Source organism: Candoia aspera, chromosome 9, assembly GCF_035149785.1.
Source record: "Candoia aspera isolate rCanAsp1 chromosome 9, rCanAsp1.hap2, whole genome shotgun sequence".
Classification (NCBI taxonomy): Eukaryota; Metazoa; Chordata; class Lepidosauria; order Squamata; family Boidae; genus Candoia; species Candoia aspera.
This window is the reverse complement of record NC_086161.1, coordinates 3015071-3033114: the sequence shown is the minus strand read 5'-3', so window position 1 is coordinate 3033114 and position 18044 is coordinate 3015071. Positions and strand designations below refer to the sequence as shown.

Here is an 18044-nt window from a genome sequence, read left to right as displayed (position 1 = left end):
ATTTAATAAACTGTGGTTAATGTGCAAGCCAGATCAAAGCCAGAAGATGCCGAACCCATGCTAAGTCATAGCTTCCTCTAACTAGAACTGATTTTAAAGAAGCCACAGCTGGCTGAGGCAGTGCTTTGCATGTTGCTCTTAGAAGAATGCAGTCAGTTCCAACCAGTTCTGAAACCTAACCCTGGCCATGGTCCCCCTGAGTGTCTTCTCTCTGCCAAAAGACATCTTTAATTCTCTCCCTTCAGGGAAGGCAAAGATCTACCAAGGCGTTCGAGTCAAGATGACCGTGAAGGAGCTTCTGCAGCAGAGAAGAGCCAAGCAGGCCACAGTGGCTGAGGCTGTAAGCATCTCCTTTTAAACTCTTTTGAGGTTCAGACACTAAACGAGCCATCGGCAATAGACCATTTCCCACTACACATCAAGTAAATTCTTTGTGGATATTGAGGGAATGCAATTTTCCACTCCAGCTGTTTCTCCAGCTTCCAGCAGATGGGCTCCAAGAATGGATCCTTTTCAGCCCAAATGCTTCGCCAAGCCCCCGTTTAACAAACTCACAGCCCTCCTTGGGGTAGGACTTCAAGGTTCTGCCTTGGGTTCCTCCCAGTCTGATGAACGAGAATTTGCTTTCAACTTTCCCTTGAGAGAACGGTCGGCTGGAGAAGTTCCCCCCGGGTGGATCTGGCCCAGGGGGGTTGCAGACGGGTGTTTCTCTCTCCTGTGATCTGCTTTCCATGGTTCTGTTAATCCCCCAAGGGAGATCTCAGGAGAACCTGCCTGCTGTTCACCACTGCTACTCCCACTGTGAAGAGGGAAAGTCCGGCCCATGCAGAGTTTGTTCTCCTGCCAGAGAAATCCAGTTACATTTGTTTGCTCATCGTCTCCTTTGGAGGAGAATTTCAAAAGGCCCTTTGTGCCTTGCTTTAATGGAGGATTGTGGAGGACTCGACTCTTTTGAATCCAAAGTATGTGGACTTCCGCCCTTCCCTTCCTCTGGATTGGTCTCAAGCAGTGGGTGGGTTGCATCGTGCAGGTGGGGACTGAATTCACACTTTGGCTGGCTTCGTTGTAAGACGAGGCTTTCCACCTCGTGGGAACCTGGCCCTTTATGACTCAGGGTATTGCACCGCTCCCAGCCCCTTTGGTAAACTGGAGTTCAGAGGACCACACCTGAGTGCAATGTGCAAAATGGAACTTTTGGCCACTGTAGGTAGAAAAATCCAGTGATGTGAAATCCAGTGCAAACCCAGAGGAGAGAATTAACTAAATCTATGGAAAAATCACCAAGACATCAAAATCCTTTGGTGCCACATCCTTTCTTGATGGTGTCAGCATGGCTAGGCCTTGTAATGAGCCCAGAAAATAACCCTCGTTGGGTACAAATAAAATAGGGTAAAGTCTCCCCCAAATTGAGCTGATGGCTTTATGGACATGCCCATGATGTTTTCTTGGCACCAGTGTGGAAGCAATTTTACCACTGCCCTCTTTCAGAATGTTTTGCCTGACTTCCAAGCCTACCCACAGCTCGAGAGTTCCCAAGTGGACGGTCTCTCACCCAAGTTTTAACTAACCCTGCTAAGATTTTTATGAGCTCACCAAAGTCAGGAGCTATTATTTGGACAATAATGGCCACGACCATCCCACAGACCATCCCATAACCACAGATATTGATGTGTGCAAGAGAAGGAAGATTAAGGCAGTGCAGAAGGCACACAGCTGCCATTGCTGTGAGTCCTCTTGGCTCATGAAAAAAAGCAGCTGGCTAAATCTTGCTTCTGCTTGGAAGCACTGGGAGAGGAATTCCCTCTCCAGATTTAATCCTTGAGGATGGTGCTTGCTTAAAAAGCTGGGATAACAGGATGAATACAGGGCCCACTGGAGACTCCTCAGGAGGGGAGCTGAACCCAGCCATCAGGATGTGACTAATCCTTGAGTTCAAGAGAATTTGGCTGTGCCATAAGAACGAAGCAGTTCCTTTTCCTCTAACCCAGTGTTTCTCACCCTCAGCAACTTTAAGTTGTGTGGATTCAACTCCCAGAATTTCCCAGCCAGCACGGCTGGCTGGGGAATTCTGCTAGTTGAAGTCCACCCATCTTCCAGTCTCCAAGGATGAGAAACACTGCTGTAATCTGAAGCTTTTGCAGCCCTGTCCAAGCAGACCTGTGGATCCTTTGAGAGGAGAAGATAGGCCCCCAGGGGCACTTTTCCCCTTCTCTCAGTCAACAAATGTTCAAAAACTTAGGGAAAAAAAAATAGTGCCTCCAAATGTCATGTAACCTGCAGATGCTTAAAGGCAATTAAAAGGCAAACACTGAACGCATGAAATTAAATATAGAGAGAGGGAAAGATGAAAGCTAGGTTGAGGGTTGCTTAAGAGCAAGATTTCAAGCCAACTTAATTATTTTGCATGTGCTGAAACTGAAATAGAAGTCAGTTGTCGGATATATTTGCATCCTCAGAATTTTTTTCCAGGTAATTAAGATTATTTCCATTTCATTCTCAAATTACAGTTACTCTTCTTGCATTAATCCCTTCGGCTCTTGTTCTTCCCTTTCTGGAAGACAATTGCTATTCTTTGCAGGCTCTCTGAACCCATGTTTTCTCTTTGAGAATGGCAGTCCAGCAAACGCTTCCCTAAACAGTCTCCCTTTTAGGGATTCCCACGTTGCACTCAATGTTTATGTAGTTTGACCGGTTTTATTCTAGCATGCTGTGTGAATGGAGCGAGCCTTTGTAATTTGTAAGCCATGATTTATGGCTTGGTGCGATGAACTCTTATTCAGACCATTGTTGCATGATGATTTAACAGAGGAATTCAAAGTATGCAGCTTAGGGATCATGTGGCATGCCAGGACCCATTTAGTGGCCTCAGGTGTGAGACATTTTTAGGGTGTGGACAAATTTCCATAAGCCTTGCAGATGCTTACAATTCCCACTTCACTCCTTAAAACTCCCCCGTCTTGGGAGGGGTCCCTGCTCCCCCATTTGGAAGTGCATCCCTGGCAGACTGCGGTGTGGCCTTTGAACTGGGGGATGGTTTGAAACCTTGCATGATATATGAACCAAGTTAGTTCTGCCTTCTTAGGAGACAGCAGTGGCAACTAGGATGAAGTTAACACCAAATTACTGGTGGGTTTAAATCTTGGTTTAGCATGCAGGCTGTTCTGGGTTCATTTATGTGAAGCAAGACTATTAATTTCTGACCAGAATCACATCTTGACAGACTTTTCATAGCTATTTAGGAATGCATTTTCTCTCTGATCATTTGATGTTAAATTCCTAGAGAATTATGGCAAGTAAAGGTGGGAAGGGACCTTAGAGATCATCTAGACCAGTGTTCTTCAAACTTGGCCACTTTAAGGGGTGTGGACTTCAACTCCTAGAATTCCCCAGACAGCCTGCTGGCTGGTGAATTCTGGGAGTTGAAGTCCACACCCCTTAAAGTGGCCAAGTTTGGAAAACACTGGTCTAGTGTAACCCCCTGTGCAGAACAGTAATCCTGTCTCTTTCAAAATCCTCCTCACCTGCTCACCGTCTTCTGACTTCTGACTCTGTACGTCTTTGCTGGAGAACAGGCAGAGAGATCTGCAGGCAGGTCATTTTCTGCTTTGACCTTGGTGAGGACAGAGCTGAAAAGCAAAAGAACGACGTTCTTGCAAGGTGCACTCCGAACATCTCAAGAGAAATGTCTGGGGTGCTTCTAGGCCGGGGGCTCCTGGTGTGATCAAAAGCCGTCCCAGTTTTCTCTTCTTCGCAACCATTTTGCTGGAAAAAATGTTCCAAGAAGCAACTGGAAAGCACAGAGATTGGCTAGGTTCACACGTTGCACCAGCCTTTGATTTCCTGAGCCTGTGTCTCTTGACTAACCCACAGTCGGAGGTTCACACAACACGGAACACCTTAAACTATGATTTAAAAACCCCAGCTGCTGGATTCACAGATGGCTTAGGGTGATCTGGGAGCCCAACCCGTGTTGTGGCGCCTGCACAATTCTGTGAACAAAATGGGGTTAAAAAGGCGGGTTCTGTTGAATCCCATTGAATGTTTCCTGGAACAGAAAACGAACTGATCTTTTTGAATGAGTCCTTGCTTCTTGCAGTAAACTTAAAACACAGCACCTTTCTAGCATTCGTGAGATGCTGATTCTTTCAACTGCCTACCTGTTTCCTCTTCTCTCATGTTGAGATCTTTTGTTTTCATTTGTTTCTGAGAACTGTCTGATGCTGTATCAATTCTCTTGTTGTTGTTATTACAGTGTTACTATTTTCATCCTTTAAAAACTTCCACACAAACTTAATTGTTCGTCTTCAAGCACATTCTGAATGTTTAAGTACATGTATTGAAACAACCATGTTGTCCTCATCTTTAAAATGTCAGATGGGCCGTTCCTTTAGGACAGTGGTGAAAGTGTGGTGTGGGACCCCTGGGGGTCTCCAAGGTCATTTCGGGGCAGTCTGCGAAGTCAAATAACTATTTTAAAATGTCTCAGCTTTAATTGCTAATACAGTAGATATTGCTAGATGTAACCCACATAAACCAAAGCTCTTTCGGGTCCTCAGTCAGTTTTAAGAAAGGGGCCCTGCGGCCACAGTGTTTGAGAACCACTGCTTTAGGAGGGCGTAAAACTTCCTGCGTGTCTCCACTTACTTTCTCCTTAACTGGAAGAGGCTCCCTTCAGAATTCTTTGAGGTTTTCATCCTAAAAGAGAACTTCTGAGTTCAATTGTGAGTGTTGCCTCGGCAGATAACCTGGGGATAGATGCAGAAGCGCCGTGCTCTGCTTCTCGAAGATGATCCCTTGCGTTTCCCAAGCGAGAGGCTCTGGCGGTCGTTTCAAATTTTTCTGCCGTTTGAAACGTCTGCTGGTGGTTGCCTTTCATGGAGAAGCAGCAGCTTAAACAACGAGCAAGCAGAGGAGGGTGGTCTGCGCTAAAGAATCCATCTGCAGATAATGAGGGTCACCTGGATGTGCTTCACTTACACATTAACTTTTCTTTTGGCTCCTGGCGCAGTGTTACAAACTGCTGCCTCAGGATACAGATTTAATTGGTGTTGGAAGACACATTACAGTTAAAGAGCGCCGAACTTTGGGAGACCGGGCATTCCTAATTACCTAGCTGAGGAATAATATTGAGGATGACCATAGGTTAAGTACGCCCAAGGAAGGAATAGCTCTTACAGGTAGTCCTCGCTTCACAACCATTTCTTTAGTGATGGTTTGGACTTATGACAGTGCTGAAAAAAACAACTTACAACCGGTCCTCAAAGTTATGACTGTTGTGGCGTCCCCACAGTCATGTGATCACAATTTGGGTGCTTGCCAATGCATTTATGACCATGGAAGCATCCCGTGGTCACGTGATTGCCATTTTCGACCTTCCCAGCTGGCTTCTGGCAAGCAAAATCATTGGGGAACTGCGTGATTCGCTTAATGACCATGTGGTTCTCTTAACTCCCGCGGTTATTCGCTTAACAATCACCGCAGAAAAGGTCATAAAATTGGATCTGATTCACTTAATGACTGCTTTGCTTAGCAACCAAAATTCTGGTCCCAATTGTGGTCGTTAAGCGAGGACTACCTGTATTAAGTCCTAGCTACATTCTTGCCATGCAGTGTCTCATCAGCTTTCTCCATTTTGGAGAGAAATCCTGGACTTACCACTGTTTTGTAAGGGGGTGACAGAAGGGGTAGGGGCAGCAAGCCCTTCTGTGTTTTATTATTGGAGAAACACCCCCTATTCATTTTGCTTTGTTCCTTTTTATTCTCAGGTTTTCGGAGAATGCAGTGGAAATGTCCAGGGCAGTGAGTCTCTTTCCCCTCCCTGTGCAGGTTGGTACAAAACAGCACTGTTCTCACCTCCCCAACACCCCACACAGGCACACACAACGCACCCAGGCGCACACACTCCTTCTTTCCTGAGCTTTCTACACCTTATCCTAGCAGTTTCTTCCTGGATCCTGATTTCGAGTTGGGCACCAGGCATTTAATTACGAAGAGGGCCAATCCGCATCGGGCAGGAGCTTGCTGAATGCAGATGAGGATCCGAGTAGGTTGGATAGGATTGGTGGGAGCTAACAAGCTTTAAAAAAAGAAAAGGTTTTTCCAGCTCAGTTTGCTGTGTGCTCTTTCAGGAAAGGATTTAAAGGGTTTAAAGGCAGTCAGAAGTCCTGGCACATTCATTTCCTTTTCCTCCTCTTGCTAAGCCAGTGTTTCTCAACCTCAGCGAATTTAAGATGTGTGGACTTCAACTCCCATTCTGGCTGGGGAATTCTGGGAGCTGAGGTCCACACATCTTAAATTCACTGAGGTTGAGAAACACGGTGCTAAGCTAACTTATTCTTTGCTCAGTATGTTTGCAGCCAGCCAACCTTGATTTTTTTCCACCGCTGTTCCTCTCTCTCTTTCTCTCTTTCCTCCAGAACTCCAGAAGGAGTTACATCTTTTCATATCTTGGATCAGTTCCTTCTGGGCTCACAAAAATCTCCAGGATGTAACAGTTTTAGGGGCAGATATGCTGGCATTTTTTCCCACCCAAGGATGAAGAAACACCAAGCAGTCAAAAGTGGGTGGTTGAGTGGAGAAGCAGCAAAGCTCAGTTCTGAGCTCTTTAGAGGAATGGGGGGGTTGATTTTTTTTTTTAAGCAAAGAAAAATAGAAATAAGAAGGAAAAACCAGACCATTTGAATAAAAATTGGGGTAGGGGAATGTTGGTTCACAGGATTTTCAAGCCCTGCTTCTGGGCCTTCAGTGGCACCCTGACATGCAGAAAAAATATTTTGTCACACATATTTTTAATGCAAGTTTTTGTTATGCCAATTTTTCCTGGATATTTGTTATTTACCAGGTTAAGCATCTATCTCAGAGCAGAGCTGGCTTTGGTACCGAAAGGGCTTCTGGAAATTCCATGCCTTGTTTTCCTTTTCTTAGTTCCTTACCTAGGTGCAGCATCCGAACCTTCCTTGTCCAGCTGTTTACAAACTTGGCAGTTCCAGAACGGCGCTTCCTGTGAGGAAATTCCCAATTATTTGGAGCAGCTGGTGGATTCTTGCCTCCAGGCCGATCCATCCCTGGAGGTTCCTCTGGCCCTGGCCCAGGACAGCCTGCCCTGCTCAGCGGAGAGCTTCCAGGCACCCCTCACCTGCCTGGTACCCAAGTTTCTGTTTCTATAGGTCTGGACCCCTGGAGGGGAGGGAAAGGTTTCCAAATCCAGCATAGCGCCCGCTCCCTACGGGAAAAGACCTATCAAACAGCTGGGGAGAGTCGATGCAGCCTTGCAGTTGAGGGAATTGGCAGGCAGGCATTCGGCTAATAGAGCAAATCTGTCCGTTTCAGCATCTCTCAGCTTCATGTTTGCAAACCGGTCGTTCGCTTGAGGACAGTACACAATCTTGGGACTCAGATTGCGCTCTCTTGCTTTAGCTGATGAACACTAAAGGTAGTCTTCAACTTACAGCCACGACTGGGGCTGGAATTTCCATCATAAGTCGTTGCGGTCTTAAGTCACTATGCAACCAGACTTGATGTCACAACCATTTTTACAGCGGTTGTTAAGCAAATCCAGCTTCCCTAATCGGCGTTTTTTGCTGGAAAACAGCAAAAAAGTCGTAAAACGCAATCACGTGACGGCGGGACGCTGCAACCCGTCACAAATGTGAGCCGGTTGCCAAACATCCGAAATGTGATCATGTGACCACAACAGGGGGTGGTGAGATGTTTTGCGATGCTCAGAAGTGCTTTACAGGCCGTAAAGCACCCATTCCAAGGCCGTCGTAACTTCGGACTGTCAGACGAATGGTCGTAAGTCGAGGACTACCTGTACCTGGTGCACTCTTACTTGAGTATAAGATGCGCTGGACACAGTACAGCTCACTTCTGAGCAAACAGGCCTGAGACTGTGCTGTTAATGCAGACTGAAATTTGCACATGGGAGAGCGAGGGCTTCATCCTTGTTTTCTTGTTTCAGGGTTCCGGATCCCCAGAGGTTCCTGATCCCTGCAGCTCCTTCGATTACAGTTACTCCCCACCCCAGATGCCTCCTTTTGCCCCGCTCGGCTACAGCGCCTCACCTCCGGACAGCAAGAGCTGCATGTACCCGTCCCTGGAGGAACGCTCCTGCCAGCAACATACCCACGTGCAACACCCCCCCGGCCTGTCGACCTGCTACTGCACCCCTTGCGGCTCCCAGCACTTGGACACTTTTAGAGCCCCAGAATATTTCCCCCACGCGACCGTGGATTGCAAAGACTACGCGCCTTCGGTTTCTGGGGCAGATAATTTCTGGAAGGATAGGAGCTGGGACGTGTGCTACAGTTAGCCTAGGAATGCCCGTCTGCTGTTGGGAGCGCAGGAGAGCCGTCGACTCAGGTTGCCGTTCTGATTGCCAAGCGCTGCAAATGATACCTTCCTCAGGTCAACCAATATGGAAAGTGCAGGATGCAAGCTTTAGAGATTCACAGAATTCATCACTGGGCTGAGTAGAGAAGAGGAAGTCCTTTTAAACCACTGTTTGTGCTAAAACAGCCCATCGCCCTCTCCTCCACTGGTGTCCGTCATGACAGAATCCAATTCTGTACCAAGAGGAGCTGAGTTCTGTTCAGTATATTTGCAAACTGCCGCCTATTTGTATAATTCGCCATGCTGCCACACTCCAGCGCACCCCCCTCCTTCCAATATCTTATTCAACTGTTTTCTCCATTCCAGCTTTTGCCATCAATGAATACCTTCTGCACTTCTAAGGGCTAAGAATGCACTTTAAGAAACAATCAAGCAATAAATAAGGTGATTTTTTTTTGGCCCCACAAAGTTAAGCCTCCAGAAATAACTGCTGCAAGATTTCAGAGTGTGAATGCAACAGCGGCATCATTATTACCTATACCGAGAAAATTCACTGTGGACTATTAGTATGTTTAAAATTCCAGCCTTGAAAATTTCATTCCCTCCACACTGAAGAATTCTGTGAGACCTGGAAGCTTGCATACCCCTGCCAATGAAATGCTTGACTGACTTCATAACTTTCATAAATGCAACATGTATATCCTTGTGCTCAGATGAAATGAGTCTATATATTTTTCCTGCGAGCTGATGATAATCTAAGCTGAATTCCCCTTTGGGTAGCTTCTTCTGTCAGGTTTCCTTAAGGATGCAAACAATATTTGAAACCACCTCACATTTCTTCTCCCAACCAATCAATGTGTATGTTTTAAGATTCCATTAAATGAATGTCAACCAGTTGGGGAAGAAGTGAGTGTTTTATTTGATCTTGCAATGCAGCGTGCAAATTTGCCTGCCACGGGTGCACATGTCAGAGAACTGAAGATGCTGGTCGTGACTCTGCAATTCAGACCATTCCCCTTTTGATGTGCCTTGTGTGTAAGAGAAGGGCAGGGCTTCAACTGCATGGTGGTGACCGCCATCTTGACTTCTTTGCCCCCTCCCCGTGGATACTTCTGACAGCATATCTATCTAGAATCATAAGACTGTATGGAAGCATCTCTGACCGATGCTTTTTCCCAGTGTCAAACAGCTTTTAAGTATTAGGAAGTTTTTCTTTTTAAAAAAAAATTATTAAAGATTTTACATAGATAATAAGAAATACATTCGAAGGGGGAAAAAAGCAAAATAAGTGTGAAAAAGGAAAAAAAGGAAAAGAAAAAATCAAAAAAGAAAATATAGGGAAGAAAAAGAAAATTAAAAAAAACACAGAAGGCATATATAAAGAAACGGCTTCCCGTATCCCTCTCGGCAGTTATATATACAATTCCAATCAAACCCCTCTCTCCAATTTCATCATAATTCCCTTCTTTCTATAACCTCTTCTTTCTAATCATCAAAACCAAAAAATCACAAAGTCATTTTCCTTCTCACGCAAAAAGTCCATAAGAGGTTTCCAGTCATTGATGAACATTTAGGAAGTTTTTCCTAATTCATAACCACCACCTGCTTATCTTTAATTTCCAAGCCACAGTGTATAACTCTGCTCCACTTTCGGCTCACCATTGTTTAGGCAGTTGCTGAATTGTAATTATTCTTAATCTGCTCCAGGAAACACAGTTTGTCTGCAAGGTGCGATCAAAAACGCTCAGGATGGTGGCTGTGATGGTGTGATCATAGCTGGGCCTTTTTTTTATGTGTGACACACATGAAAATAAGCAGAGCCTCAATGGCACCACAGTGGCCCCCATCTTGCCTTTTTTTAACCCCACCCTGCAGATAGCATAACAAAAATCTCTTTTGCCCAGGGAAAAAATGATTCTGAGAAACTGCAAGTCAGGTCGTGGTAGAATGCTAATCCATGGCCAGGGATGTACACACCAATGGAGAAAAATCAGCACGCATGCACATACATACAAGCACATACAATGCTTAATTCAGCCAAAACCAATGTACAGCATTGCTTCCCTTAACCTGATCTGAAGCTTTGCAGCAAACGGTTTTGGAACTCAAAAATAGCACTTTGTACTTGCTGTGATAAAGATCCAAAGCTACTTCTTTACATTTTTCTTTTTCTTTCTTTTCGTTCTTTTTTTCTGTACACCATTTATTCTCTTTTTTCTTCACTTTCCCTTCTTTTTGAGTTTACTTTGTATTTTCTTTTACTACCATCATTAAAACTTCCAATAAAAAATAGGTTTTTAAAAAGGAACTTTGGGGGGAAAAAAAGACTGGAAACAAACTGGAGCCATGCAGTTGACCTCACCTGGATCTCACCTGGCCGCATTGCTCACTCCCATTAATCGCCCAGCAGCCCTGCCCAGCACAAAGGACGGACGCCCACTGAGGCATTTTTTCCATGCAAGTGCTGGAGACACCACGTTCCCTTCTTCCTTCCTCTTTGTTTTGCACTCACCATCAGAACCCCAGAATTGTTTTTTTTTAAGTTTTAAAAGAGTTTAAATTTAAATTTTAAAAGGTTTTAAAATAGCCTCCATCATAACCTCCAGGATTATTTTTAGTATAATTGCAATGTCAGGGGACTCACTTTCAGAGGGGAAGGTTGCAGGGCGTTTGAGGGGGGCCACAGTCCCATCCCATGCAGTTTTAAAGCAGCTTGCATGGACAAGAAGGACGTTTTCTCTTCAACCATGAAGAGTGGAAATCAAGGGTTCTCCTTCAGCTGACCTTGGGTTTCTCGATTCTCTCAACCAAATCTATCTCAAATGGATCTGTTCATGGGATAAACAGAAGAGATGGGCTGCAGGGTGATGCTCTGTTCCAGTGTTTCTCAGCCTCAGCAACTTTAAGATGTGTGGACTTCATCTCCCAGAATTCCATGCATCTTAAAGTTGCTGAGGTTGAGAAACACTGCTCTATTCATTCTTTGGAGGAAAAGAATGGAGGAGTGGCAATAAAAATGATTTACAAAGTCAGTGGCACAGCTAAGATTATATCTGGGGAATTTTCTAGCTGATGGCTCATTTACTCTGCCCCAAACCAGGATTTCTAAGTTTGGTTTTATTGTTGTAAGCCACCCAGAGTCACTCGCTGAGATGGGCGGCTATAGAAATCAAATACATAAATAAATAAATAAATAAATAAATAATGAACACCGACTCAGAATTCCAGATCCTTCGTCATGACTGTGAGGGCTTGACTGCTGGGCAAATATGATCTTAAGATGGTGCACTTTATCACCTTCACTTCCTCTTCTGTGTTTGAAAAACAAAGCAGGATTCTGACATGCATTTATGTGCTAGCATCTATTCTGACATGTCTTAGGAGAAGTACATATTGCACCCAGTGCATTTTTGCAAAATGGCGACTCCTGGTGGATATTTGATGAAGGTTGCATGTCAGGCAAATCCGTGAGCAGGGCTGGAGTAGCACCTGGGGAGCCAAATGAGTGACTAAGGTCTCTCTCATGGGCTTTGGAAAAAAAGTGCTGCTCAAATTCCTTCTCTGAAGAAAGTTGTGGACAGATACTTTTTCTGGTTGCAACCAATATTGCAAAGAAATGATGCATTAATTGCCTTTCTTTTAAAAAGACTCCTTCCTCCCTAATAAGGTTATTTGCTCTGCAATGTAGTGGCTGGATGACAGCCCACCCTTGTCTCTGCCACTTGCAGTCCCGGCTGTTGTTCCACCTGCAACCCACTCTTTAAACCCACTGGGAGGGAGTGGATGCCCCAGTCCCCAGCTGCTGTCCTACAGGCCACCCCTTGTTGTTGTTGTTAGCTGCTGTCGAGTCATTTACAACTCATGGTGACGCTATGGCACTAATTGCGCAGAAGTGCTGTGTCTCAAGGTGAAGAATCTAAAGGAGAAGGGATCTAAAAACAGTGAAGCTTAAATCACTAAACTGATCCCCCCCCCCCCGTTTTGAGACTGGGAGGAAAGAAGGGAGGAAGGACTGGAGTCTGCAGTTTCCCATCAGCCCCATCTCCAGATCATAACGACATTCCTCAAAATAAAATGCATCTACCATCACAAACAAAGGGACGCGGTGGCGCTGCGGGTTAAACCGCTGAGCTGCTGAGCTTGCCGATCGGAAGGTCGGCGGTTCGAATCCACGTGACGGGGTGAGCTCCCATTGCCAGTCCCAGCTCTTGCCAACCTAGCAGTTCGAAAACATGCAAATGTGAGTAGATTAATAGGTACCGCTTCGGCGGGCAGGTAATGGCGTTCCGTGTAGTCATGCCGGCCACATGACCCTGGAAGTGTCTACGGACAAACGCCGGCTCTTCGGCTTTGAAACGGAGATGAGCACCACCCCCTAGAGTCGGACACGACTGGACTTAATGTCAAGGGAAACCTGCACCTTTACCTTACCATCACAAACAACCATGCTCCACTTTTGCAACTAGAGACAGCGAGCTTGATAACTGAGCTGGCTGTGAGCCCGAAAATGGTTCTGAAGAAAGCTCTCTCTAACAGAAAAGCAGTTTTAAGGAAACCAAAAAGAGGAAGAAAAATGGGTGAGGTAACAGTAGTATGAGCGGGTATCATAGCCGGGGGACACACTGAACAGTGTGAGGTCAGGAGGGGTCCCTGAAACCTCGACTGGCAAGTTAAGTAATTGTTAGCTGCCGTCGAATCGTTCGCAACTCACGGCGACCTTAAGTATAACGGAACGAAAAGCTGTTCGGTCTTGCCCCAAATGCCTGGCTGTTCCAATGTGTGCATCCATTGTTGCTGTGATTGTATCAATCCATCGCACTGACGGTCTTCCTCTTTTCCGCTGGCCCTCGACTTTGCCAAACATGATGTCCTTTCCAAGCGATCGGTCCTTCCTGACGATGTGCCCAAAGTATGAGAGTCTAAGCCTAGTTATCTTGGCCTCTAGGGCACATTCTGGTTGTATTTCTTCTAAAACTGATTTGTTTGTTCTTCTGGCAGTCTGTGGTATTTTCAATAATCTTTGCCAACCCCACAATTTGAATGCATCAATTCTTCTTCTATCTTCCTTTTTTAATGTCCAACTTTCACAGGCATATGTGGCAATTGAGAAGACCATGGCGTGAGTCAGACGCACCTTGGTTTTTAAGCTGACGTCTTTACTCCTGAAAACTTTAGATAGGTCTTTGATGGCAGATTTTCCCAGCGCGATACATCGTTTGGTTTCTTGGTTACTACTTCCCTTGGCATTGATCCTTGATCCGAGTAGAATGAAATCGTTGACAACTTCAGTTTCTTCTCCATTTATTGCGACATTGTTTATTGGTCCATTTGTGAGAATCTTCTTCTTCTTCTTCACATTCAGGAGTAGTCCGTATCACTAACTACAATCTTTGATCTTCATTAGCAAGTACTTCAAGTCTTCTTCATTTCCAGCAAGCAAAGTTATATCATCTGCATATCGCAGCTTGTTAATGAGTCTTCCACCAATTCTGATACCCCGTCAGAACAGGCCACACCTTAACAGACCAATAATCTTTATGAGGCTTTTGTTTGCCTGCGCCCGTCCCTGAGCAGCACCAGCTTGACCCCTAATTCAGACCAGGCGAAGTCTTGTAAGCCCTTGTTCCATCATGGATGCGGTGACATCATGTTGGGGGATACGCAGAGAAGGTCCTTCCCAGCTGCAGAAAGGGTTGACCCCAACTGTAAAGCACATGCCACAGTTCTGCCTTTGGGGAATACCTTCAAGACAGCAAAAGAAGTCTCAAGAAAATGTAGGGGGGTAACTAATGGATGATGGCTCCCCATAATAGTGATCAGAGACATTGATAACATTGAGAGGCTTTAGGGGCACCTGCCCACTCTCCACTGCTGCCTACCAACAGGGCCTCACCTACCAATTCCTTTTTCTTCCAATTCCTTCCATCTAGTATTTCCTGTTTCCCCACCCCCTTTAATTTAAACAGGTTTGTGGGGAGGGGGACAGGGCCTCTGTTTTATCTTTTTTTAAAGAATATAGCCTTGAATTTGTGGCCCATCGAGCTGCAGGTCCCCAGACGTGGGCCGGATTGTCCAGCCCAAATCATGTCTTGAAGGACACTGTGCATTGTTGGACTAAGGCTTCTGCTCCTTCCTTCTCCAGCCATCCCTGCCCACCCACATGGGTACCATAACTTTTTTTTAAAAAAATCTGTTCAATCGTGTCTGATTCTCGGAGACTGGCTGGACAAGTCCCTGCAGTTTTCTTGGCAAGGTTTTTTGGAAGTGGTTTGCCATTGCCGCCTTCCTAGGGCTGAGAGGGAGTGGCTGGCCCAAGGTCACCCAGCTGGCCTTGTGCCCAAGGCAGGACTAGAACACACCATCTCCCTGTTTCTAGCCTGGTGCCTTCACCACGACACCAAATTGCATATATTCATGGAGACTTGATCCCTGTTTGCAAACACTACAGAGGAGACCCAAGTGAACAGACAGAGGCTCAGCCGGCCCCATTTGTGTGATGGGAACACACCTCGGGGCAGCCGTCTGCTCATTCTTCGTGGAAAGACAGCTGAGGCCACAGTGTGGGCAGAATAGAGATGCCCCAGAGCATACTCTGAAGGTCAAAGGTGGCCTCAGAAATGACCCCGATCCTTCTATTGGAAGGAGAAAAGATATATTTTCCTTGCAGGGGTGTGAGTGCTGCAGGGACTCGTGCAGAGATAAAACAACTTTCAGGCAATTCTATCAGTGCAAACAGAAAACCATGGAGATTAGCAGGAGCAGTGGCAGACAGATGTGCTGTGACAGATAAGCTATTGCCCCATGCTACGGCTGCAGAAAGATAACCCGAAAAACATGTGTGCACGTGGGTGGGTGTGCGTGAGAGAGAGAGTGAAACCCTCTGGGCTGAATGATGTATAACCTCCATCCGCAGACAATCCTGGTATTAAGCAAGGTTACGGCCAGCACACACATGCCTGAGGCCTCGGGGTCAAGGGTTAACTCAAATGCCAATGGGCATATTTGCAAGACAAACTTTTCACAGAGTCAAGAAAGACTTGCCCATAGGAGGTTTTTGTTTATCTCTTATAAAATGAGACTTGGGTAAAGGGAGCCTGTTAGGACTTCCCCCCCTAATATTTTGCCTCCCCAACTCGCCTCTCCCCCACTTAAAACGGCTTGCCTTTTTGACTCTTAGGGACCAGGGGAATATGGTAAGTATTTATACACTTTAAGTCCAGTGTGTGTTTTTTTTTTTAAAAAACCCTGCTCTGACTAGTGGTATTTACCCAGGAGTTAAGGGCAGACTGTTGGCATGCCTTGATGCTTATTTGCAAAAAGTGAAAGTGTTCCCGTAACCCAAATCTTCAGAAAAGGTGGCCAGGTCACGGTTGAGCCCAAGGCAAAACCTGGGTAGGATAGCTGACGTTCAACGGTTGGTAGAGTTGACCCTTGTTAACCTCCCAGCTGTCTTCTGGGAAATCCTCTCTTACTATTGCTTTCCAACCACTGGTATTCAGACCTCTGGCCTTTGAATGTGGCCCTTCCAGGGAGTAATCATATCTCTCTGTGCTTGTGCATGTTCTGCACCCAGGCATGCCCTGTGTGAGAAATTAATTCTTCCCTTTTCAGTCAGGTTCAAGAGGGAACAGTCTGCTGCCTCAGGGCAAGCCCCAACCCTAGCAGTGCCACGCACGTGCCCATGTGGTTTTCTTGGCAGTAATAAGGAACCGCTTGGCCATGTCTTCCTTCTTCCAAGACGTTTCCCAACTCCTATGAAGCCTACACCCATGGAATGTCCTGATAGCCTCCCATCTCAGGACCAGCCAGGCTGGACCCTGCTTAGCATTGTGACTTCAGCCAAGGTAGGGGTTGCCAGAAAGGCATTTGCTATTGTGGTTTAAATCAATGTCCCCCCATGCTCTCCACCCTCATGTGTGATGTGGCTTCACCTTCCCCAACCCCAAATGCCATGAAAAGATTGTCTGCCCTTGCGCTAAGCCTTAATGTGACTTCTGGCTCCATGTGTTGCGTGTGCTCAGCCAGTGATGTTTTATGCAACAAACGATAGTTAAAGAGATTGTGGCTTAGCGAACCCAGTCAGGAAGTTCTAGGCATGGGGAAAGTGGGTTGAAGAGATGACAGGAATGGGACAAGCTTCTCCCAGGTCAGCCTCAAGCATGGGATGGTCCTATCCTTTTGATTGCTTTTTCATATTTTCCATCTTTTTTCTTACCTCCTCCCCAGACAATTTATTAAAGAGGGAACTGTTGGGAACACCTTGGCTTGTATAGCATTGTTGGTCTCCCCCTGGGCAGCAGCCTCAGAAAATGGAAGCTGACTGGGGTTAGGGGTGCACAGCCCCGTTGGATCATTCGGATTCAGTTCTGCAGGATAGATCCAACAGTCGCCAACTCCTCCAATGCCGCGTTTCTTTCACGGACAAACGATGGCAGGGCATTCCTTTAACGCTGCGCATTTTCTTCCTGCAGACAAAGAGCCAATTGTATGTCTCTGGGCTGGAATCCAAGCCCCCCTCGTAAAAGCTACGTGGGTGTGGGAAGCATCTGAAGCCTTTCTTTTCTTTACAACTCTCCTCTCGTTGGCCCTCGGCTTTTGCAAACACAGTTAGTACCCAGACTGTTGTACTGTACACACGATAAAAAAAAAATCTACAGTATGAATGCTCGGAATGTCAACAGTCTTTTCGGAAATGAAGCAACACCATTTGCCAAGACGATATCTCTGAAAGTTTTCTTTTCTTGTGAAGGGTTCAGCTTTATAAGGGCCTCTCTGGAGTTTGGCGATTCTTCTCATCTGCAGGTCCATACCTCGGCCACCACCTTCCCACCGCCACCGAGACCAGGCTTTTCCACCTGGACTTATGGGGCCAGGAACGCTAATCTAGTATTTTGGGGGAAGGGAATAAGGTCTTCTGCCCAGTTTACTCTCCTAGAAAATATTACATGAACTGGATACCTAGCTTACGGCAAAGCAGAGCTGAATAGAGCTACTAGAAGGAGACTACAAGCATCTGGGCAGCTGGTAGATTTGGCATCCACGAACTCAGATTTTTCTGCCAACGGGGCCTCCCTTACCCCAACGGTACGTGGCAGGGGGTCTGTTCTGTAAATACACAAGGGGTGAGGGAATCAGAAGATAGTCAAGTTGCCCAAGCTGAGAATACATCTCTGTCCCACCAAATTGCTAGGCCAGATCAGCTTCTGAACTTGGGGATGTTCACAGGGTGTGGTCAAAAAAGTCAAGATGGCAGCCAGGACTGCAGTCAAAGCTCCACCCCATCTGAACTGATCTTAATGAGCTCTATCTTTTACATCTTTAGCTCTAACTCAGCATGCATTCTTTTGACACAAAACCTTTCTAGGGATGTGTATACAAAGCCCTCGCAATACTTCAGATGTGCTACGTCAATGCTCGGATTCTGCCTCCTCCTCTTCCTACGCCATTCTGCACTAGTCTTTCCCTCAACACCAAGCAAAGACAGCCCAGATGTGCAAAAACAGTGGAAGCCCAGACCGACAGGATCCTAATCAATGCATCCTATTTGTGCGTATATAGATACATTTACCCACACACATACGCAAAAGTCCCTCAGGATCTTCCTTACTGGCCTGAAACCTAAACATCAAAGATTCAAAGAAAAAAACATCCAAGAAGGTATAAGAATGGCAAGATCTATTTTGTCCATCTGTTTTCCAAAGGTAGAAAAATGC

At 45.9% G+C, this 18044-nt stretch overlaps 2 protein-coding genes across 2 annotated transcripts in view; one reads left to right on the top strand and one right to left on the bottom strand.

The window, feature by feature from the left end:
* The window catches only part of NHERF4 (NHERF family PDZ scaffold protein 4), a 284353-nt gene that overhangs the window by 104068 nt on the left and 162241 nt on the right, over window positions 1-18044 (bottom strand). The window lies entirely within an intron of this gene.
* POU2AF3 (POU class 2 homeobox associating factor 3) lies at window positions 188-8652 on the top strand. Its single transcript, XM_063311355.1, has 4 exons — window positions 188-340; window positions 5766-5826; window positions 6925-7142; window positions 7907-8652. The coding sequence occupies exons 1-4, from the start codon at window positions 188-190 to the stop codon at window positions 8309-8311; spliced, it is 837 nt and encodes a 278-aa protein (XP_063167425.1). The 3' UTR covers window positions 8312-8652.